The sequence below is a fragment of the Manacus candei genome, unplaced genomic scaffold (assembly GCF_025592945.1).
Source record: "Manacus candei isolate 608988 ecotype Guabito, Panama unplaced genomic scaffold, ASM2559294v1 h1tg000034l, whole genome shotgun sequence".
Classification (NCBI taxonomy): Eukaryota; Metazoa; Chordata; class Aves; order Passeriformes; family Pipridae; genus Manacus; species Manacus candei.
In genome coordinates this window covers 10,337,698-10,362,009 of record NW_026138082.1, presented here as the reverse complement: position 1 = coordinate 10,362,009, position 24,312 = coordinate 10,337,698, and the positions used below count along the sequence as shown (strand labels likewise).

Sequence of the window (24,312 nt, the reverse complement as noted above, 5' to 3'; positions counted from 1 at the left end):
AAGATGAGACAAATCTTATTTCTCTTTGTGGGTTTCTCATCAGAGCTCTCAGAGATGTACCCTTGACTCTCCACCTTGACACTGTCCATCTGCAGCTGTGGCTTTTCAGAAAATGCTGATTTTTTTTGTCTGAATCAAAAATTTAAGTATACAGAAACAGTTTTCTGCTCTCTCCTCTCAAGGGAGAAAGGAGTGGGAAGGAAGGATAGGCCATCAGCCCCCAACAGCTCTGCTCCCTGGCCTCATGCAGGGTGGGGAGAGCATGCCTTGTCCCAGGCATCACCATGAAGGTGGCTGTGCAAAAGGATGTCAAACTGGGAGAGGAGGCAGGGAGATAAAGTTGCTTTGTGGGGCTTCATGCTGGTGGGAAGAGATGGGCAGCCAAGGGGCAGCAGGTAGCAAGAGTCTGTAACCAGAGACACCAAGAGTGAAATGCTGGTACCAAGAGTGAATTGGCTTGTCCGATGGGATGGAAGGGGGGAAGGGAACCACAAGCTGAGCATATGAACAGGCCTAGGTATAACACGTATTTAGCCCTGGATTAGGTCCAATCTGTTATGAATTGCTTCATGAGGGTGAATCAGGATGAAAAAGGCAGCTGTTTGCAGCCAGGATATTGTAGCAATGCTTTTGAAAATGTGCTTTGATACCATACTCTGTAACTGTTTTGTAGTTGGCCGTATCAACATGTTTCTGAAAGGTGCAGCACATAGAAACTTTTTATAGCACTTATTTGAAAAACTGTAACCTTTTCCCTAGCTGAGAAGGGGATGTGATGACTGCTTGGATGAAGGCACTGTGCACGTGTACATGTGTTGTAAGGGGTGGAAAAGCCCAGGGAGCAGAGGAGTGAGAGACCAGGGCTCAGCTTGCGTGCTGGGCTTGGGAAGGGAGGAGCGAATCGTCCTAGCCAGGTGATTCTGGATGATAAGAGGGTGCCTGAAGGAACCAGCATCATTTTAGAGATCTCTAGCTGTGCTGCCCCTGGCACCACCATCATTTTGCTAAAGCCTCAGAATCTGTTAGGGGCTGTGCCGAGGGTAGCTCACAGTGTGGAGCCAGAGCTTGTTTGAGAACATTGATTTCATTACCTATGTCCTTCCTGGGCAGGTTAGATCCCATAGGGGGCCCTCCTGCCTGTTAGCCAGCAGCCATGGTGAGACCCAGCCCAGACACAGCAGCTTGGAGATACTTTTCCACCTTGTCCCACACACATTAATCACATGTGTGTCTGAGGGTGGGAAATGGTACTATCTACCAGCCACTTGGTATCTCCTCTTGCTCTCACCACAGAGACATGTGCTGGTGTCTTCTGGTGGGGTCCCGGGTTTGGTTTTAAAAAGATGCACAAGTGAGCACCATGTGAGACAGAGCAAGGTGTGAGTGGTGTGCTCACTGTTGTGGCAGAAGGTGGCAGCTGTGGTTCTCACTTCTTGGGGAGCTGTTTCCATTATCTGCCCTAGGAGAGTATTTTTATCTCTGGTAAACAGCCCTAATTTCAGTGCTGTGTTGTCTTCGGTACAACCTGGAGGCCAAGAGGGCCATGATCCAGAGACTATGATCTTGGTCTTGATTCAAATGCCCATGGGAACTTCTTTTATAAAGCATGTTTGATGTGCTTTAAATAACTTCTAGTGCTGTGGGGAGATTTTATTAAATCTAAGTGGGTTTAGACTCTGGTTGCTGAATACCTCGTGCTCAAATATTTGCTTTGCTCCTGTCCAGTGAGAAGTGATGAAACTTGGATGTCTGAGGCAAGGCTGCCAGCTTCTTGCCAAATGGGGTGATAGAAAACAGTTCTCAGAAGTAGTGCTAATTTAAAATTCAGTGTCAGCAAGAAATTCTGTGTCAAACTGACTAGTCGAATAAACATATTTCCAGGCAGAAGAGCTGTGCCTATAGAAAAGAGTGTGACGTCAGGAATTTAAATGATAGTTTTCATAAGGACAAGGAGTTGTGTTTTCAACTCAGTGTTTTTGATGTTTGACCAATACATTTCTGCTGGAAATCAAAATTTTCTGTGGAAAATAGTAAGAACAAAACTAATGGTAGTATTGTTCACATTTTTCATTTGAAAATAGGGATATGCTTTGAATTTTTTACAACTTGCCTCCATTTCTGAGCCCTTGTTATATAATGGTGTTATATTTGTAATTTTTTTCACTAACATTTAATCATTAAATCTCTCTTTAAACCATGAGATCCTGAGCTTTGCTGTACCTTCCCTCTGTACCTTCTGACTCCTTCCCTAGGATGGGTTTTACAGCAAATTTCAGTGTAAGATTTTTCTTTGTTCTGGCAATCTTGCTGAGAAACTCAAAATTCAGAGCTGCAGTCAGCCTTCTCTGTAAGAAACAATAGTTACTAGGACTTGGTCTGACTTCTTGGACATTGCTTCAGTTCTTGTGGCAAACAAGCTTTTATCATTAGCTTTTCCTTTGAGGCAGGCAAGAACAGAGGCAGCAAGGGATGTCACAGGTGCAGGCTGATGCTGAGCCTACCTCTCATCAGCTAGAGTGTTTGAATGACCATGACCCACTAGTGAAAAGTCAGAAAAGAGCATTTATGCATTCTTAGCTCAAAAGATGTTCAGGTGTTAATACTCTGACTCAAAGACAGATTTAACAAAAAAGAAGGAGTTTCCCTGGGAACAAGACCTTGTATAACCTCGACAAAGGCAGGCTGAGGTCTCTCATGCACAGTTTTGCCTCTACACTTTCTTCAGAAATATAAGGCTGTGTGACCTGGACAGTTGTCAGGGTCTTACCATGATAGCAATGTCTTTACAGTTTTTTGAGGAGCATTTTATACCACAAAGGATCCTTAGGAGTGTACCAAGGTGACACAGGCCAGAATATAGCCCAGTGAGATGAAAACTACGTGAATATTAGACTTTCCATTCTAAGGAGTTCATCCCCATGTGGTCCTGTAACTTCACCCTTTGTTTTCCCTTTTCTTTCCTAATAAGGATAAGTTGCAAACTAAGCTCAAGATTGTAGTTACTTTATTTTCATCAGCCCAGCTAAAGCAAATGCTCACAGATAGAAACATGCAGTGTAAATTGAAGGCCATGGGCATTTTTTTTTATTACACAGCAGTTGGCTACATAGGCAGCAAGGTTGTACTGTGTTCAGCTAGAAGTGATCTGGTTTTACATTTTCTGGACCTCTGTGGACCCCTCTCTCTGTTCAGAAAGCTGATAGCTCGTGTACTGTATTACTCTTTATATTTTTATTCCAGTTGCAGAAAGCTTCCATTAAAAGATTATTTGCTCATGAGTCTAGTTTTTCTTTCATCTTGAGTATTTTCCTATGCATCCTAAAATCAATAACACTTAGATAAAAAACTGGAACAACAGATTTTTTTAAAGCATGTGAACAAGATCTGAAAACAACATATTGAACATGTTTTACAGTGAGCTGATTTTGGATCTGTATCTTCTATTCCCCTCTATTCCCAGCACGAACCTGCAACAAAAATAAATAGCAGGCAACAAAGCTAGTAGTAATGCTAAAACTTCAAAATAAATGTGGTTGCTTGTGAAAAAACAGTTGAGTGATTTGGATAAAATTATATGTAATTATATGGTAGTAAGTCAAAGTCTGATAGCTTGGAGCTTATCTTTGCATAGCATGCCACTTTGCCCGACAAACCCCAATAAGTCATGTTTCTTTTTCAACACTTCATTTCTTGTTGTTTATTTTTAAATAATCTTATGAAACCTTAAGTTTGTTTTACCTAGTGTTTGTGAAAGGAAGTTCAGATAGTAATGAAAATGCACAAACCAAAACAGTTTAACCAAAATATCCCCAAAAGTAAAATTTTGGGTAGTTAAAGAGGACATTGTGAATTCTCAGCTCTGCAGGACTGTCTGTTTTATTAACATTTCTTGGATTAGCTTCAGTTTTGCACAGATAAAGATAAGCAGTATACAAGACTCCTATGTAAAGAATGCCTATGCCCTAACTGACCTAAAGCTAAGGACTGCCTACATGCACATGTATATGATCCTAGTTTCACTGTTGCAAAAGTTTCCATTATTTGGATGATTGAGCAGAATGAAATGGCTTAGGCTTTAATATATCAGTTTTAAGTTCCTAGTATACTTTTAAATAGTTCAGTAAAAATTGCTTCCTTTAATAGTCAAGGTCTCTTATCTGATACCTGCTTCCTTCCCCTCTGTGGATGCTTCCTGTTTTCCATGTCAGTCCACACATCCCCCCATGTATTTCCATGTGCCTTTTCCTGTTGTCCTATGTTCTGCTGCAGCTGTTCCTCAGATGCTTCTCCACCAAGGAAAGGCTCTAAAGCCAAGTTGGCTCCTATACAGTGCCATGAAAACACACTTTGCGGGCACCTGCCCTCACCCCTTGAGCAAGGAGGCAGCAGCACTTGTATTTCCAGGCATGTACTGCGAAGTAGCCTGCGTACCATTAACAGTGCACATCCCCCTTTTGAAGACTCTCCTGTGTCTTCACCTTGTCCTCCGTGCTTTTTTGTGTTGTGCAATTGAGACAAGAAAGCCAACAAGAAAGTAAGGTGTTTGGTCTATGATAGTACATAGTTAAATCATGTCTGTTGTGCTTTCATGTATGATTCAGTTACCCTCTCTTCAGAATTCAGTAGGGTTTGTCTGTAAAGCAGACAGCCAGAGAGACTGTCTGTACAGTACTGTCAAATACTGCTTAGTTCATTAGTGTTTCCAACCCCCCTTTCTACTGCTTTACAAGAGAAATGTGACTAGATTTATTTTTGTTACCTGTGTTCCAACAGAAGTAGAACTGAAATGGAGTATTTCAAAATACTTTTTTAAAAGGGGAAAGTGCACGAGACGTGATTATGTGGCCAGTATTTCTCTATATGTTTTTTATTTCTTTTACATTTTTCTTATTACATTTCTTTTCCTTTTTTGTTCTCCTGTTGCAGGGGATGGATGTGGGCACACAGTGATGTATCAAGACAGTGGGACGCTGGCATCCAAGAACTATCCCGGTACATACCCAAACTACACACTTTGTGAAAAGAAAATCCAAGTGCCTCAAGGAAAACGCCTGATTTTGAAAATTGGAGACCTGGATATCGAATCACAGAAATGCGAGTCCAGCTACCTTACCATCCAGAGCTCTTCAACATTGCACGGTACGTAAAAGACAAGACAATGGTCAATGCATGAAATGGTGAAAGCGTGAGTAAAAGGCCAGCTCAGCAAAATGCAAGAAATGTCAGCCTCTGTCCTCTCCTCCTCCTTTTCATATTCAAGTGTGTCCTTCTCTGTATGGGAGGCCATTGCCCCTCACACTGTGTGTAGTTCTGCCCAGGCCAAGGGTGCTGCCATGCTCTGCTGCAGAGGGGCTGCCAGGGACACAAGGGCATATGCCTGGCTCTGCCACATCCACCCCAAGGGCTCTGCCTTCAGACCTGCAGAGCTTCACTGTCACAGTTTTGGTACAGCAAGTTTGTGGATCTGTAGCAGCCCTGTTCCCTTGCACAGGGAAAGAGCTTGCTCGTGAACCAGACAAAGATGAGAAATTGGAGCCAAATGATCCTGCGTGTCTCTATTTCTAGGCAGTTCATGGCGCAGAGAAGAGATAACCTTTATTATTGCTACCTATTAGCCACTGATAACCTTTGCTAATGTACAGGCTTTAATACATGTAGATATTAAATGCATGAAGCCAGACTGCACTGCTGTAAGAGATTTGCACAGGAAGATAAGTAAATAATCTGCTATAGCTGTGCACTTTAAACAATCATAACAACAGGATCCTCCCCCAGGGAGAACCTGAGGCCTTCCTCAAGTTGTTTTTTCCCAGTCAGATGTCACTGAAACTTTGATCTGCACTTTCTAAAAGAATCAAACTGATTTTCAAGTCAATGTGCCCTTTTTCAGAGGTCTAATTTAAATCCAAGGCTGCAAGGAGATCCCTAATGTAGGAGTAAACTCAAGAATTGACAGTTCCTAAGATTTTGCCTGTTAGGAATGGGCTGTAGCCCATCAGTCAGCTGAAGCTGAATGTGCTGTACTGGACTTAACAAGCAGAATGGATTCAATGGGAAAATGTGACAAAGACATGAGCTACACAGAGCCTCTGCAGGTTTTTCAGCTTATTGCTTGGCTCAGAAAAGTATGTGGTTCTCCAAGGATGAGATCTAACAGATATCTTAGTAGTAAGGAGGGTTGATTGCCTTTCATTCATCAGCATGATAGGCTTATCACTCATCTGGTAAGAGAAGATCAAGTGAAGTATTAAAACCTTGCTCTCAAAGGAAGGTAAAGGTAATTACTCTTCTCATGGGGGAGGTATTACATTTTGAAACAGCCTTCACTAAGAGTGGGCAGTGACATGCTGATGTCTAAGCCTTGCATAGAGCTTGATTTGAGGCATAAGGAACATCTTTGTTCACATGTGCTGGGATTTTTTTTTATTTCTTTCTTCACTATGAGGGTGGTGAGGCACTGGAACAGATTGGCCAGAGAAGTTGTGGATGCCCCATCCCTGGAAGTGTTTAAACACAGGTTGGATGGGGCCCTGAACAACCAGATCTAGTGGAAAGTGTCCCTGCCCATGGTGGGGACAGCTGGAATTAGATTAAGGTCCCTTACAACCCAAACCATTCCATGGTTCTATGATCCATTTCATAACTGTAAGTAATGAGTTGTATTTACCTGACACAGTCTGCCTGTACTTGGCTGTAAGAACTAGGTGGTTGATATTATATTAACATATCTGAATAATTTTTATTTATACTATCTTGGCATTTCTAATCAAAGTATCTTGGAAACAGGGATGAATCAATATATTTTTTTCTGAAGTGAAAAATGAATCTTGGATGTTGATTGAAATTTTGAGTCCTTACACATCGGCATGAAGGCATCTTCACATAGTTTATCCTGCAGTTTTTCAGCCTGTAAGCACAGAATACCTGTGTATTATGCAATCAAATCCACATAATTAATTTTTTTAAAGTATTCCCACACCCATTTTCAGACCTAATTGGTAATGTTACATGCATGTGGACTATAATTTGCATTCTCATAATGAACTGCACAATTAGCAGATTTTGCTTATATCTGATTAAACCAGTTTTATAGGTTAAACAGACATACCCTCTGTAATGTTTTTTTGTGGTCTGCAGCTCACTGTAGACTTTCCCACCAGCATACCTACAAAGTCTCTACATTCAGGTCAATCCATGCACAACAGTGTGGAAATAGTTCTATAGGCATAAATTCATCATGTCCCCTGTGTTTTAAAAGACACAGTAATTCTTGGATGAGACTAGAGCTCCTCTAAGTAATTTTTTTCAGTAGTTTTGCTATAGCTCTGGCTTTTAATACGCATTTATGTCAGCAAAAGAAGCCCTGTGAGTAGACACTGCTACATCCATTCAGTCTGTTAAGTGTCATTTTAGACAGCTGTTTCTGAATCCAGATCTCCTCTTTGCAACTATCTCCTCCTCATGAACATCTACAGGCAGGTCAACATCTTCCCTTTGGCCAAGGAGACACCTATCTTTGCCATCGAAATTATTTCACAGGAAGACAGAGCATTGAAAATATTTTGCAGTCATTGGAAACATCTGAGCAATTAAAAACTCATCTTTGCATGTTTTCTGTATTTGACCTGGGTTTGAAAAAGGAAACCTAAAAAGCAAAGTAGGAAAGCTGGCAGTGTGAATATTGTTCATGTTTCAAATTAGCCAAGCAGTCTTTGCTCTGTATTTAAGAGGTTTGCAATTACAAGACAATAAGATCCAAAGGGAAATATGTTTTAAATATCATGCTGATCTCTTCAACTCTACAGAAGACAACAGTGTGAATGTCAGTATGAGTACAAACATCTGCTGAGTGTTGAATCTGAAGCTTAGAAAATCGGTCAGAGGCAAAACACTAGATTATGCGTGTAAATATAAAATTAGGGTAAAGAAGACTCAGATGACAAAGTATTGTTTTCCTTTCAGATTTCTTCCAGTCTTTACATTTAACTGTGATTCATTCATGATTATAACCATCTGCAGCGACTCATGCAATACAACAAAGAGTAACTCAATTTGTGTTTGGGGTATTTCTATTCTGTGCAATAAGGGGAAGCTGTTAAATACAAATAAATGGATTAGTTGATTTATGTTAGCTGTAACATGGATGTCTTCACTTTTGTAAATTGGTGACTACAGATTAGACCACTTGCATGCAAATTTTATTTAAGTTCAGGACATTCCTTGATTTTTGTAGACTGATAGAAGAGTACAATTCATTCCTAGAAAAGCGCATTGTTGGGTATGCTGATGTACTGAAGCCTCTCTGAGTCTCAACTGAGACACTAATGTGACACTACAGCACTTCTCACCTTTGATGGACCTGTGAAGGCAACTATTGCATTTAGATTTCTCCAATATTGCAATTAAAAGATGATAATTAAATACTCTTAATGAAGCTCTAAAACTGGAGACATAAAATGTCTGAACACTGTATTTCTGGGTTATTACTCTGCAAATTATTTTCTTCAGTGTTCACCATAGAAAAGAACCTGTAGCAAGCCTTTTCTTTCAAGCTGTTATCTTTGTATCCAGACTTAGATGTGAAAATATTAATCATCAGTCAGCAAAGGGAGCCTAACACCCATTTTGGTTGAACTGAGTCACCTTTGTCTGACAAACCTTTAAATATTAGCACAGTTTTGTCTCTAGGAGAAATAAATAGATGATCATGTTCTGTTTCAAAGGCATAGCTTTTCACTGGATTAAAATATGGGGGGTTTTGTCCCACAAAAAGAATCTAGAATAAAAATAATTATGAGCATAATCTCACAGTGTACACAAGGTGAAGCCTTTACCGAAATGCTTTTCTTCTCGAGTTAATTGCATTATCTGAGCATATTAAAAATACTGAGCTCTGAAGTAGAGCTTCTGATTTTTTAATTAGTTAAAGGGATATGTGAAAACAAGATTAACCATGTCAGCCTTGTAGTTCTCAAGAACAAAATTTGCACTACTTAGGAAGGTGGAACATAAATGTTTGAAGAGTATGACAGGAACTGCTTTTAGTCAGCTTCTTTATATGTCTTTATCACAATTCTGTACCTCTTTTGACCCTTTTTCTTTGCCTTTTCTGTCTTTTTCCCCATCTAATGGCTTAGTATTTTTTTCCCTTAATTTTATGAGCTGATCATCAGCCCTGACTGGAGAGAAAGACTAAAGAAGAGATAAGTGCCTACTTACTTCTTCATTCACTTCCAGTCAGTAGGAGATTGATGTGTTCCTCTGGGGTGGATGTCAGAGCTGCTAAGTGACTAGTAATAATTTGGAGAGTTAGTGCAGTTGACTTGTTCTTGCATAATTTACAGCCGGTAACTAATGTGAAATAGTGAAATTACTGAAAATGCTTTCTCCTCCCCACACCCCGCCACTATGGGCTGTTAGACAAATTGAGCATTTACTGGTGTCTAATAGTTGCTGAGAGTGTGCACATGTGTGTGTGCAGGTGTGCAGGAGAACCAAGTGCCTTTGGATGCCTCCTACCTGTCATTATGACTTGAGGGGATTCATCAAACCAGTCTCTCCTTATTATGTATAGAAATAAATATCTTGCTTGAATAAAGGGTGTGTCCAGGTTTCTTTTTTGTCCCTCAAAGGAAACTTGTTATTATTGTATTGTTTCTGGTATTTCAGGAAACCCAGGGAAATGCCCAGACAAGTTCTTGCTGAAGATCAAGTCAAGCAGTTTCTTAACAGTCAAAACTCTTCTAACAGTTGGGTTTCGCCTGAGTGGTTGCTTGAGTATCCTGAGGTTTCAGATTTGGAAAGATTGATGCAAGAAAGAATGTCTGTGTTTTGTTTTATCAAATGGACCGTTCTTTTAGCTGCATACAGTGTATTATGTATTATTCTCTGGTTCTTGTTAAACTACAGCTCTTCACTCACGATTCCTAGCTGTTGCTGTGATTCTGTCTTTGGATTTGGCTAAAACCACAGCAATGTTAGAAGTGAGGGATCTCACTTGAAGTCAAGCAGGCAGATGTACAGCCTGTGCAGGTGGTCCAGACCCTCCATTTTTTAATTGTGATTACTTCTCCAGTCAAACGAGGATGCCTTTTTCTTTTCTTTATGCAGTCTTTGGCAACCCTTTGGAAACAGTAAATGAAAGTTATATTTGTTTTTCCTAAAACAAGAAATGTTTACCACTCAGCCTGGGGTCAGACTGTGTTGCACAGAGTTAAATGTTGAATAATCAGGCTGTCTCATCTTGACTACTCTGTCAGCTTGTATCTACCGAGTATTAAACACCACCTTGCTTGAGTCCTGCAAAGAAGGACATAGAGCAGCACTTTTTCTCTCCTGGCACGTCCTTGTGGGGTCATGCTTGTTACCTCTGCACGTGTGCGTGTCATGGTTGGAGCAAAGAGGACCTCTCTTGGTCTGGAGGAGAGGAAGACTTACTGCTTATCAAGAGTTACTTCATACTGCTTATGAAGTATTTGTGTGAATGTAGGATGGAGATGAATTTTGAGAATGCAGGTGTTTTCATACAACAGATCCTTGCTGGTTTTGTGTGGTATTTGTGAAAGACTTGCACTCTGGATGAGGTTTTAGCTCTGAAGCAAAACAAGCATAATCTGTGTTCATCATATCCCCTGTCCTTCCCCAGCTACTGAGGTAATGCCAAGTTGATTTATTTGAGAAAAGGCGACTGAATATAAGGATGACATTTTAAAACATTGTTTTCCCCAAACAAATGCATCAGGACATACTAAAACTGGAGAGGAAGATCTATGGGATTGTTGCTACACCTTGCCTGACAACTGTGGCTTATTCTCTAAGTAAAGACTGAAAAAAAAGGAAGAAGATTCTCTGTTGAACGGAGGATGTTATGATTTGATATCTAAACTGAGTTTCTTAAAGACCTCTGTGAATGTCAAACTGCAGATTTCAAGTGAAGTTTGGGAATTTGAAAGGAGAATGAGCATAGTGAACCAGACATTCAATAGCTAAAGAGGGAAATAATTGCTTCTAAAAGGAAGCAAAAGCCTTATAGAAGAGGCAGAAAGTATTAAGAACTACAGAAACAAACGGCATGTAGGCATTGCCAGCTGGTGTAAGAGTAGAGGGTCCTCTAGGCACAGTACTTCTTACGGGAAGTAGAAAAAATAAAGGAACATAATTCAACAAAGAAAGCTCATGAGCTGTGCCAGAGCCTGGTTGACAGGAGAAATAAACTCGACCTCATAAAACCAGACAATGCTGTAAAGATCATCAGATTATTATGAAAAAGACAAAAGCAGTAGGCCTTTGCTAACATTTAAAAAATAAACAACACATAAAATAGTCTCTTCAGTCTCCAGAGTAGCAATCCAAAGGATATCCACGAGACAATTTACTGTGTATCTTGCAGGATGTTAATACTACTTGGAGACAGTGATTCCAAAAGAAAAGTATTTAATTTAAGCCAGCTAGACCATACCAGCAGATCAAATGTTCTGGAGGAAAGGCATTAAATGTTAGTTTAATTATAGAGAATATTAAATTAAATTAGGTATATTTGAAATCCTTAGACTCCTAATATCTCTCCTGCAGAATTATATTTTTATATATATATACATATATATATATGTATATATATATATATATGTATATATAAAGAATCTGGAGCGAACAGACGGAACCACAGTTGGGTCAACTTGTTAATGAGGCACGGAAAGAAGAAAAGGCCCTGGCATCTAGATGTAATAATACTGAAATATGGAAAACACCTACTCAGTTTCATCACATGTAACACATCTGTTTATTAAATCAAACTCTTTTCTTTGTTCTTAGTAAACAAACTCAATAATCCTGCCTAGTTACCCCATCAGAGCTCCAGCCAAGTGACTTTAACAGGAAACAGAGAGAGATCAGCATTCATGACTCGTTTTTCAAACTGAATATGCAAAACAACTTACCTCACAACTAACATTAGGAGATGAAAAACTGATAACGTGATCTGGCAGTTCTCAAAAGGGATCTTAAAAATTTTTGGCTAAGTTCCAGTTTTGGGAATTAGATATTTATCCAGAGTCAAGTCCAAATGCTGCAGTAAAAATTAACAGGGCCCTATAAGCAAGTTTCTCATTTTCATACCAGACACAAACCAAGGCTTTCTCCATCATCTCTCATCTCAACTATGGTTGTACTGTATTCATATAGACAGCTCATAAATCAATAAATCCTAGGTGGAATGGACAGACAACACAGGGAGCACATATGAATGTATGAGTTTTAGAAGTATTTTTGCCAAATACCTCAATTGTCTTAAAATGGAAAATACTGAGTAGTAAATAGAGTTTTCAGATGAAGTCTAATGTTTACAGATGCTGATTAGTTTTATACTTCTAATGCCTATAAATTCTCACAATATATGTATTCAAGGTAATGGGTAAGTCAATGGAGAGCAAATCTGCTAGGCATTACTGTGTATATAGAAAGTGCATCTAATTCAGGCACACCACAAGCTGAAATGCAGAGAGACCACAAGACTATCTTGTCTCTGGCTTTACAGCATGAAAGGAAATGGAGGATTGCTATATGGAAGTGCATAGGAAAGAGTCCATAAAAACAAAGATGTTATTTTTCTAAAGAAAATTAGGAAACAGATGAAAGCATAAAATTCTCTCATCGGTCAAAACTGAACCCAGAGAATTGTCTTGATCCTGAATCAGTTTTATTTTTTAAGCATTACTAGGTTGTTCCCCTGGAGAATTTCTTGGAAGACCATCAATGTAAAATAAATTGATTTGGGGGAAAATGAAAATTTGAGGTAAAAAAGCCACTCTGCAAAAACCTGGCAAAATGGAGTGAGGTGCTGCTAAACCAAAACCAATATTATTAGGTAAATCAAATCAGAAAGGTGCTTTTACACAGGTCATTTTAAACACAGTAAACAGCAAAAATAGTGGATTAACACCTTTTCCTGAAAAACGGACTGTACACGTCTAGTTTTTCAGGGAGTAGAAAACCTCTAAGCCAACCTGGTGTCTGATCAGCTTCTCTAAGAACATCAATATAGGGGTGAGATAATGCTTACACTTTTTTTTCTGAGCACTACCTCTCAGCACTTCTTTCTGTATTTGATAACATGGAAATAAACTCTGCTAGACCTCAGGCAAGTCTGAGGACCTCACAGTATAGTGCTGACATGGTGTTTCGCTGATTTATTGCGAAAAAATATATTTAAATATTTTGCAAGCCTTCCTTAGTTTGCATCAAGAGAACAAGTTAATGTTTTAGAGTATTAATAAATCCCACACCTATTTTTTTCTTAAAAATCTTTGCAGAAAACTGATAAACTTTCAGAAAATAGTCCTTCCTTGAGTGCATAATCTTTCTTGTTTCTGTATTCTCTAAGGAATTCATCCTAGGCCCCCTTAATTTTGAGCTACCCATGGAAATCTCTCAGTACACCAGAACTGCTCTTAGCAGAAAATACCATAGCCTGGATTTAAATCCAAAAAATACCATTTTTGGATTTATCACAGGTAGAAACTTGTCTTTAGACATCAAATGCTGATTTCTTAAGCTGATTGTTTCTGAATTTCTGGCTTTCATTTGGATTATACAACTCTGTAAGTCTAGCCTATTTTATATTTTATTTTATTGGTTTTGCTCATGATGTGTGATTTGTTTGTATAATTATATGGAACGTATGTAGACTTGCTACTGGAGGAGACACTCATCCCTGATCCAGCTGATGTGTGGTTTTGTGAATCAGTCATCTAAATTATACCTACAGAGTAGATAGGTCAGTGCCAATTGCTGCGAGGGAGAAAGCCAAAGAGTACTTGTGAGAAAATATGTACAGACAGTCCTTCAGAGAAGAAAAGGACTAAAGCTTTCTCAGGTGTTTGTTTTGAAGAAGTGCAATGCCTCTCTGTCTTCTTCCCTTTTCTCTCTCTCTCTCAAAAAAAAAATATCTAAGTTAGCACTTTACTTCTCCCACTGCAATCTGACACAAAAGACCTTCTCAAAAAAATCACTTGTGCAGTTGTCTGGCATGACACGGTGTCAGATGCTGTCTTTTTGATAAGTTCATTTCCTAAGCAATTTGTTTAACCCTTTTTATAGACTCTGTTGTCTCTGACTAAGTCGTGAGTCATTTTTCAACACACGAGTAGTCCAGGGAAATGTCATATTCCTCTCTTGTTTCTCTGCCTGCCTGGCTTCACCATGTGACTTTTATAAGCCAAAAGGCAAGAGTTCCTTCTTTTGTTTGTCCCATTCTGCTGACAGCTGGCTGTCGTTGGCTCCTATCAGGCTACTCTATAGGCTGACCTTATAGCTGTAATAAGGCAAATGAAGTATTTGGGAAAGAGCTCTCCTTCCCCCCCCCAACCCCAGAATATCAAGTAAAATGAAGAAGCTTTTAGGAGCCTGTTAGGAAGGGTATCACTCATCAGATTTGTGTCATGCTGTGAATGTAATTTCTTGTGTCTCAGAAGTCAGTTCCAAATTGCCCTAAAGTAGCCACAATCAACAAAATGAGGTTGTCTAGGAAAAATTAAACTGATCATTTTTCATCCCAAAGACTTACTTTAGGACACAAAAGCTGTCATTCACCTCAACAGAACAGATGGGCTGAAGGCTCGTAAAGGGTCGCTTGTATCTTTTTTTCTCTTGGGAAAAAAAATCTGTTTCCCACCTTACAAAACCTCTTTGCAGTTTATATTGTAAATAGCCTCATAAATTCGGACAAGTGTACCCAAACTACTTGGGGTTTTCTGTATTATCTGTGCCTGAGGGTAGCCAGGGACAAGTGTTTGCACCAGGTATGGTGACAGAAGGCAAGCGCAGAGACTGTGGCAGTCTCAAAGGAATGCTCCCTTTGGGAACTGACTTCTGAAGAAGCAAATGTAATTACTAGGAGTCCTGGGCATGCCTGCTCTCACAAGAAAGGAGTGTCCCAAAGACTGTTCCAAGATACTGTAGTTGGTAGCTATAAAACCCTTATCTAATTCAATGTAAGCACAAGGCTCTTGTCTCCCTGTTCCACTCCCTTCATCTTCCCCTTTCTCTACCTCTCCTTTTCCTTTAAAATTCTGGAGACTTGAACTGTGTAATTCCATGACCTGATGGTGTTTTTAAAAGGAAAAGATTAAGAAATGTTCCCAGTAAGGTGTTAACTGTCTTGTAGTATGATTTGTGGCACGAAGGTCCCTGAAAACCAGGTACTCCGTGATCTTAATCCTTCCTGACTGGCTGCTGTGCTACAGCAGCACGAGCTGTATGTGTCTGGAAAGTTTATCTAGGGGACCCTGCCTAGACCCTTTGGATTGCTTTTAAATGTTCTGTTATTTTCTCTAATGAATTACTGCTGATTGTAAGCATGCTATACTTCAAAGGTCAAAGGGCATTAATCATTCTCTTAAGGCTTATGTGATGAGAGACACATAATGGAATTTCTGCCACGGAGAGACAACTGGATCCTGGCCACTCCTTGTCAGGATAACTTTATAGCTCATACCCATAAAGGACTGAAGCCAAAAACCTTTTGTCAACATTTGGATTGTTACTGAAAGAGAATGGATGTGTTATGAAACTCTTTGCTAATCATGAGAATATTCCAGTCTAATTATGTCATCTAAACTTTTGAAATCTTCTTTGTTCTGCCATAGGGCCGTATTGTGGTAATGTGATGCCTGTCCCCAAAGAAATCATTCTGGATAGCAATGAGGCAACTATTCACTTTGAGAGTGGATCCCATGTGTCAGGACGAGGTTTTCTGTTGTCCTATGCCAGTAGTGATCATCCAGGTAAAGTGAAATCCAAAAGTAGTAGAGGATTAGTGGCATAGTCCCCCCTATTTCATTATTTTCTTTACACACATAGACTTTAGCCCAAATGTTTGATCCTAAATATTTCCAGATTATCATCAACCAAGGTATTTTTAATAGCATGTGTGCAAGGAATAGTTGTAGCATTAACCAGATATAATGGCTGCTAGACCATCTGCAATAAAGGCCCAGTGAAAGAGAAAATTAATACATTCTCCTTGAAGCTCCACTGTTTTCTGGGCTCCAGCATCCACCTTACTGTGATAGGAGCACGGGGTAGGACAGATTATTATTTTCATTCCTACATTTAATGTTCTGGAGGTCTGTTCAACTTTGATGAAGGTGTAAAACAGAAGAGGAGTAAAAGAGAGAGTTGAAAAGAATGAGGGAGAACCATAGCTGTTGCTTCCAGTCTAACAAAATTGCTTAAATATTATACAGAGGGGTCTTTAAAGGTAATTACACATTTAACCAAATATTTATCTCTATTTCTACATCCTACAATGGGAATTGACATTTGTAAACTTTCCACAGATCTAATCACCTGTTTGGAACGAGCAAACCACTATACAAAGGCTGAATTCAGGTAAAGAGGGTTTGTAGCTCTCTGCATTCTGGCTTGCTTTGCTGTATGTCATCTGGTCCAGTCATTAGAAAATGTTAGAAAACAGTCTTGGTTTTCTGAAGAAGTGAATTTTTTTGAGTTCCAATGCTGTAAGGCTCTGTTACGAGAAGCAATAGTGCAGAATGGAAGTCTGCAGCCCAGAAAAATGATGGAATGGAGTTGCAGAGCTCTCAGCAATACTCGTTAGGGCACACATATATATGGTATATATAAAAACAGTTTCCACTTTGAAATTCAAAATAGCTTTAAATTCCTGTGCTCCCTCTGAGAGCAGATCACATCCCAGCTGATATAAGATTATCTGAGGACAAGCTATAATTTCTTGATTCCTTGAACTTTGTGATAGGATTTGAAGTGGTAATAAATTGTGCTCTTCTGGCTGCTCTCTGAGTGTGCATATAGGCTTCTTATCTCATCTGCACTGAAAACTCACATAGTAGCATTTCTAGAACAAGAGAATTAGACAGAAATAAGTGCCCTTGCAAAACTGCTTTTCTGTTTCTTTGTGTGCTACAGTGTCCAGTCCACCTATAAACTCAAGGGCCCATTTATTTATCCCCTAGACTCACTAACAGACCACCAGCCAGAAATTGCTGCTAAAATAATTATTGGTTTGAAAGCATTTCTTTTGTATGAGTTTATTTGTGTGTATCATCACTACGGTTCATGTTTTAAACAAGCCTTTCTCCTCTCACTACAGCAGATACTGTCCTGCTGGCTGCAGAGACATAGCAGGTGACATTTCTGGGAATATTGGAGAAGGATACAGAGATGTAAGTACACAGAATAATGAGGGGAAATTCATAAAGATGAAAGAAACATGAATAGAACCACTCAGTTTAAACTTTTGCTGCTTGACTTTTGTCAGTAATTATTCCCAGCTGTGTTAAATAGACCCTTTATTATCAGTATATAAGTAAGCTATCAGTATATAAGCACACAGAGACACTTGTCAAACAGACAAATCAATTGTGTGAGAACAAAGTCCACTAATTGTCAAATACACCTACTGACTTGTGGCTTCTGGCCTTCTGGAAAAACCCTGCATAGGGTTTGTCCCTCTTGAGGCAGTGGTCATCCATGCACCAAATATTTCTGTGATTTTAGCTTTTACTTTTTTGTTGTCCACATGTGAAAAAAATACATTTCAGTAACACATGGTTTTTCTTTAGGATTATGCCTGCAGTATCCTAGCAATCTCCTCTGAGATGAAATAAATATTGCACACTGCCTAATCACATCCCACTGATAACTACCAACCTCTTGGGTTGTTCTAACTGCTTGTTCTTTAAAGCAAAGAATTTGCCCAAGTGCTTGCATTTATCCACAGTTCATATCACACAGAGCTCTGCCCTCTCTGTGCCCCTCACCATGGACTGTCCTCCTGTCACGCCTGTGAAATCTCAAAGAGTAAGCTTAATCATATCCCTGAAGTAAAATCCCACCCTATCACAACTATAACAGTTGCTGTGTTTCCAAAAAGTCAGTGTTGATGTTTAACCTGTTCATCCAGTTATTCAAGCTTGCCGGCTCCCGCCTGGAAAGTGGCAGAGCTGAAGAAACAAAGAAATGCCACATTACATTCTCATTAGCTGGAGTTATTCTGCCCTTGGGTTGGATGATTAGGACAGAAAAGCAGCACATGGCATGACCTCATGCAGATCTTATCGGCACTGAGGAATTTGTGAAAGACATTTTCCCTTCACCATTAAGAAGGATTTAGCTTATCTGATGGGAAGAACCTGCAGGGCTCCCCTGGAGACCTGCTGCCTTTGAGCCCCTGTTCCCCGCCAGCCCTCCCTGGAGGGAACAGCCCAGCAGCCCAGATTTTCCAGTAGCACAGCCCAAGCAGGGCCTCTGTGAACCAGACCAATTTCTGCCTGCAGCCACCTAGTCAGCACAGAAGTTGTCCTGCCTGTATTTTTCAGCGCTATCCCACCTCAGACACTGGTAAATGGGCTATACTTAAAACCCAGCAGCAGCTAGTCAACACATAGCTAAATCTCCTAATGTACGCCATGACTCAAGTCCTAAGGTGCAGTAATAGGTAGGTCTGCCTTCAGGCAAGAATAGCAAGCAATTACTGATTTATCTTCCCAAGGAAATCCTGCCTTGCCTTTGACTTTGTTTTCCTGAGGAGTGACAATCTTACAGCACCTTCTCAGAAGCAGATTATTTGATCTTTCATTTAAAAAAAACCAAAAGACATTACTTTGGGAAAGATTGCTGTTCTTCCTTCCTCCCCTGCCTCGTATTTCTCTTGAGCTTTACCTGGATTTTATGAGCTGTAACACCTGTATACTAGTGGCTTGGAAGGGAAAGCATTTGCAGTTTGTCAGATTGATCTTCTGAGTTTTGGCTTCTGCCTTTCAGACCTCGCTGTTGTGCAAATCTGCGATACACGCGGGCGTGATCACGGACGAGCTGGGTGGGCAGATCAGCGTCACGCAGCAGAAGGGCATCAGCCGCTACGAAGGCGCCGTCGCCAATGGCATCCCCTCACAAGAGTGAGTACCACTGGTGGAGCTCACACTGGGGGCAAATCCTGGGGTACAGTGCACTGTCCACATCAGCAGAAGCAGCTGGGGACACCTTTTGGGGAGGAAAAGATGTTAGGTGTGGGTCTAGAGGCTTTTGGGCTTAGTTTCTATAGCTTTATTAGAATGGTGTTGGCATTGGAGATAGGAAAATATTCAAAGTTTTCAGTGGCTCTATACCATGTAGTGGAGTATTTTCTTCTTTTTTTCCTTCTATTCTTTCCAACACATATCTACAAATTACTTTGTTAGCAGATACAAGAGAATATGATGTTCTGCACTGAACACCTTTAATCGATGTGCTAATAAATCATGGTAAATTCATGTTAAAGTTTGAAAAAAGCTAGGAAGACTGAATAAATAAAAAGTGCCATTGAGCCATAGGGGATTTAATGAACAACTTCTTAAACACTGTGCTATTGACATGTTCAGAGTTTTTCTCTTTTAGAATATTTATAGCAAGGGTGTTATATTTCCTGCTTATCTTCTCACTTTTAATTGTACTGTTGTTGAAGTAGAAATAAATCCTCTAATCTCTATCCAGCACTGTAAGCCCTTCCAGCAACTGCTTCTGTCATTCCTCTTGGTTTATAGTTTTTAATTTTCAAATGTTATCTGGATTTTACATGAGGCTTTTTTTTTAAGTAGGAAGGGAAATTTCCATCCCACAGCTATGAGAGCTAAGAGAATATGTGTTTTTTATACTATTTTCCTGTTTTCTCCATGATTTCTCACACCCTCCTGACAATTTTACAATCATAGTTTCATTCATTAAAAAAAAAAAAAAAGGCATTCATTTGCTCTGTTGCTGTGCTTAAACTTCAGCACAGATTGAAATGCTTTATATATAATGGAACTGAAGTATACAAACCTGGGTAGTATGTAGATCATAGCCAAAGAACTGTAAAGCCTAAATATTTTCTATATTTCTTGAAAGTTGATTGCCAAAGAAAATTAATATAAAGTTGTATCAAGCTGAGCAGGATTGATAGCTCTGCTCAGGCACCAAGCTCCTCCATAAAACAAATAATACAAATTCTTTCCATCACACATGCCAGCTGAGTGAAACCATAAATTTAATACTTTGTACCTTTCCTGAAGATGTTACAGAACTGCTTACATACATTCATATGTTTGTGATCCTTGAGAGTCCCAGTAGGAGTAACTCAGATAGCAGCACATGAAATTTTATAATGAAAGGCAGTTATGATTCCCATTTGTATTTTTTTCACAGTACAAGAGCTATGGGCAAGGAATTAAGTGTTTAAAACAGCAAATACTCATGTGCTGGGGGAAAACAGTTTGTGTAATTACCAATCGCCTTAACTGTGTCCTTTTAATGTTACTATTCACAAAATATCCCAACCATTTCACGTGAGTAATAGAAGTATCCATGGAGATGCAAACTTCTCTCTGTTACATCAAGTGGGAAAACTCCCATTTACTTGAAGGAAAGCTGAAACGTGCTTCCAGGCTGAAGCCAGCCTCCAGGACTTGGATGTAGCCAATTTAATGTGAAGCCCCTGAGAAAGCAGCCTAAGAAGGAGCATAGCCCCTGTAGCTCTTCTGCCTACCAGGGCACTCCTTGAGCATGATGCACATCTTGAAGAGACTGAATTGCCCTGAGGAGACAACTGTCACTTTCTACAGGTTATACAGGGAGCTACAGGTAAACAGGTTCATACTGGGTTGGATGCCTGCAAACTAGATGGCATGGACCTTAAGAAAAATGGGATTCCTAGGATGCTTCTGCCATACCTGGCAGCTGGGACAATCCCTGGAGCAGATGAACTGCTGGTGTGAGCCCATTATGCCAGGAGAGGAAATCTGGAGCATTCAGGGAAATCCTTTTATTTCAAATCATGAAAAAATGTTCCTAGAAACAGTGGGCCTGTTTACTAAAAAAATGAACCAACACATATGCTTTAAGAAAGCTTTTACAAGAGGTATTTGCAAAGTTGCATGGCTTCCCTGTCCTCAGGGTACCTACACAGTGAAAGAAAATCCTGCAGAGAAGCCAGTGCTGGCAAGAAAAAATTGGTGCTTGAGCAGCAGTGCTTTAAGAGCTTTTCAGGTGCCCTTAAATAAAAGCTTACTCAAGCTTTTAAAATCTCATTTACAGTGGATTCCAGTACTAAAGATTTAAATTATTTAGTGACTTGAGCTGAAATTGACCTCATCAAAAGCTGGTGCTGGAGTGCATCGAGCTGTTAAGTATCTGCATTGTTAACACAGCTCGCTTGCCCATCATCCCGGAGAGCTGACCTTCGCCTCCCCACTCCATTTTTCAGTGCGCTTGTTACGCACCAGCATCTGTGAGGTTTTCAGTTCTCATGATCCACGCATGGACCTGCACCCACAAATGCTGTAATGAAGACCAAGTGGCTGAATTTATTGGGCAGTTCTGCTACCCAGTACAAATACATGAGGGTTTAAGTTTGTGACGTGGCCTGGCCTCTCACTATACATCTACGCACATGAAATCATTTGTCTTTGAAGACAGAAGATACTGTGTGCTTGTGAACAGAGAAAGATGAGATTTGGGGTTAACTTTCACTGCTTAGGAAAAGCTTGCTTGAGACCAACTCTGGAAAAAAAATGTATTTTATATTTATTTATTTTACTTATTATGGGAAGTAGCATCCTTTTTTTGCAGAGCTACCAGCACAGGTCTTCTATGTAGTGCTGCCACTAGTACTGTTAGAAAGGCAGGATCCTGAAGGTTGTCAGGAAAATGAGGAGCATGGGGCGATACCCTTCCTTAAAGGACAAAGTGGAATTTGTGTGACGAATGCCAGTTGTCACATTAGGAAACTGATGAATTACCACTTACTGAATTACTTTTTCCTCTTTAGTGAATTATAGCAGAAGTATTTCAGCTTGATTTCATAGCTTTATAGACCTTAGAAATGGTAATCTTCTCCCTTTATTTGCTAAATTTGCTGCTCTCTATTTGAAAGGGATCTGGGTGACTTTTTTATTACAAAGCTTTATCATATTCAAGGAGTGCCGTGATTGCTGTTTTGGGTAGGTTTTTATTTTGGGTAGGTGTTTATTTTCTTCTTTTCTCTTGAAATGGATTGCTTTGCATTCACTAAGAAAGCAAAAAATATTTTGGCTCTGATGTCGAACTGGTTTGAAGTGAGCAGAGTGCATCTGATCGCCCCTGAGGATTGCCTGGGGGGAAGATGTGGGAGGGAGGGCTTGTGTTTCCCCTTCTAGCTACATGCCGCCTACATGCCCAAACAAATCAGCTCCCACCCAGTGCTCCCCATCATCTCTGATGGGTTTCGTTTGCCTGTAGTCATTAGTTTTCCCTCAGTGACAGAAAGAGGCAGTGTTTTTATTGACCTTGACATGGGACTACTTTCCTATTCCCCATTTGCAGTACTCTCAAAACATACAGACAGTGCACACCGTGGTTTAGCCTGCAGACAGTACCTCAGGGGGAAATTTTCCTGGTCAACAACAAAAGGGCAGCCTGAAAGGGAACTGTCTTGATGTTTAGTGCAGAAGTTGTTTTACTGCTCAGTCACGCTGGCCAAGGCTTTTCAAAAGGGGCAAGTGATGCATGCAGCTAATTGAAGTGACGGTGAAGGGGTCAGATTTTTAAGAAATCCAAACTAATTTCACGTTAAAACCCAGGCCTTCCTTTTTATTAGGCAGCCAGTCAGCTTCATTGCTTCTGGAATGAAACCTCAGGGGCATCTCCTTGGGAATCAGAAAGTGCTCCCTGGGAGGCCAAGGGAAGCTCAGCTTTCCCTCACAGTGATGATTTTATCTTGTCCTGCATTGTGCAGGCCTGTGTGGAGTGGCCCAAGAAATGGCTTTTCTCCTGAAGCAAAGCAGTCCCTGTCAGAAGCAGGAAGAAAAAGAGATCCATAGATGTGGCTAATGGAGCATAAAGAACCATTCCTGATGGGAGATGTTGGCCATGGTTATAAAGAAGTGGTTCCCACCCAGATTAAAACAAGTAGTTTTCATCCAGTGGCATCCTATGACACACCTGAAGCCCAAGCAGGAATGGGCAGAGCTGGTGTGGTTTAGTTGCCATCAAGTATAATTCCTTCACATGTAGCAAGAGTAACAGGCTGATGCAACAGGAAGTCACTTTAAAGCATAACAAATGTTCAAATCCATTTAAAAAATGATTGGAATTCAGTCACAGTAAGAGATGCACTAGAGTGCAAAGAAAGCGGCTGTCTGGCCAGAGACATTTTACTGGATAAACAGTGATTCAGAAACTGTACCTCAGCATTCCTGTGATCACCTCATGAAAGGCTGAATTACCTTTTTCTTTTCTTACAGTGGTTCACTCTCAGATAAGCGGTTTACATTTACTTCGAATGGTAAGAACAATTGCTTTATTTTTAGCTATTCATATGTTACCTTTTTATTTAAGTATTTTCTGCAAAAGTTTTGAAAAACGATCAGGAGAATGTCAGGCTGTGTCTAAGAAGGATGTTTTAGGACAGCAATTTTTTAAAATTGGTAAGTGAATAAAAAAATTGAAGGGATGTGAAGTGAGCTACAAAAAACCCAGAGAATATGTGCGGTCATACGCACATAGACTAGAAACCGAAATAGTACTCTGCTGTTGCATTTCTAGTGCCAGCATATGGCAATCAGATAATCCCATTTTTATGTACTTTTGGCTACAGAAAAATTAAAGCAATTTTTCTTCAGACATTTATAAATTTCATCTTCATCATACAAGAAGAGAAAAAAAAAACATAGGAGGAATGAAGATATATTTATATTGCACTGATATAGAACAAGTTTTTGTTTATGACTTTCCAAGATGCAAAACCCTCTTTTTAATCTGTCAAGCTGTTCATTTGCATAAAACACAGCAAAGAGGGGAGAAAAGTTCACATTCATTCATTTGGATTATATTTTACTCATTTGAGATAAAATCATTTACTATTCCACTGAAAACTGAAAATGTGTAGAGCATGTATAGGCCTTTAAATCTGCCAAGGAATTATTTTTAACTTCATTGAAACCATATTCCACTGGCCTGTTTTCTCTGAAGAACCTCGATGTGCAGAAATTTTGTGGGTTCTTTGGTGGAGTTTGTAATACTTACCTGCAGCTATTATCTTCATGATATCATGTCTTGGCAGCAGTATCAAGGAACTTCTCTAATGAGTAACTTTCCTAGCCCTAATTGCAGGTGAGAATCATGAAATATTTACAGTAAAGTGTTCCTTTCAGTACAGTGCCTTCATCTGTGAAATGTTTTGTAGAGCAGAATTAGTTAACACCAATCTCAAAACATAAATATTATGTTTCAGAAGGAAAATTTAAAAATAAAAAGTCTTCACAGGAATGAGACAAAAGTGCAGAG

General features: G+C 39.8%; 1 protein-coding gene across 2 annotated transcripts in view; it reads left to right on the top strand.

Moving 5' to 3' along the window:
• Nucleotides 1–24,312, top strand: part of DCBLD1 (discoidin, CUB and LCCL domain containing 1) — a 50,581-nt gene that overhangs the window by 10,889 nt on the left and 15,380 nt on the right. The window contains exons 2-7 of one of the 2 annotated variants that reach the window (XM_051792161.1): nucleotides 4,927–5,139; nucleotides 15,642–15,779; nucleotides 16,335–16,386; nucleotides 17,129–17,198; nucleotides 18,799–18,932; nucleotides 23,271–23,311. In XM_051792161.1, coding sequence (XP_051648121.1) covers nucleotides 4,927–5,139; nucleotides 15,642–15,779; nucleotides 16,335–16,386; nucleotides 17,129–17,198; nucleotides 18,799–18,932; nucleotides 23,271–23,311 — 648 coding nt within the window. Of the gene's footprint in view, nucleotides 1–4,926; nucleotides 5,140–15,641; nucleotides 15,780–16,334; nucleotides 16,387–17,125; nucleotides 17,199–18,798; nucleotides 18,933–23,270; nucleotides 23,312–24,312 lie in introns of both variants that reach the window. The other variant, XM_051792160.1, reaches the window with a different exon arrangement.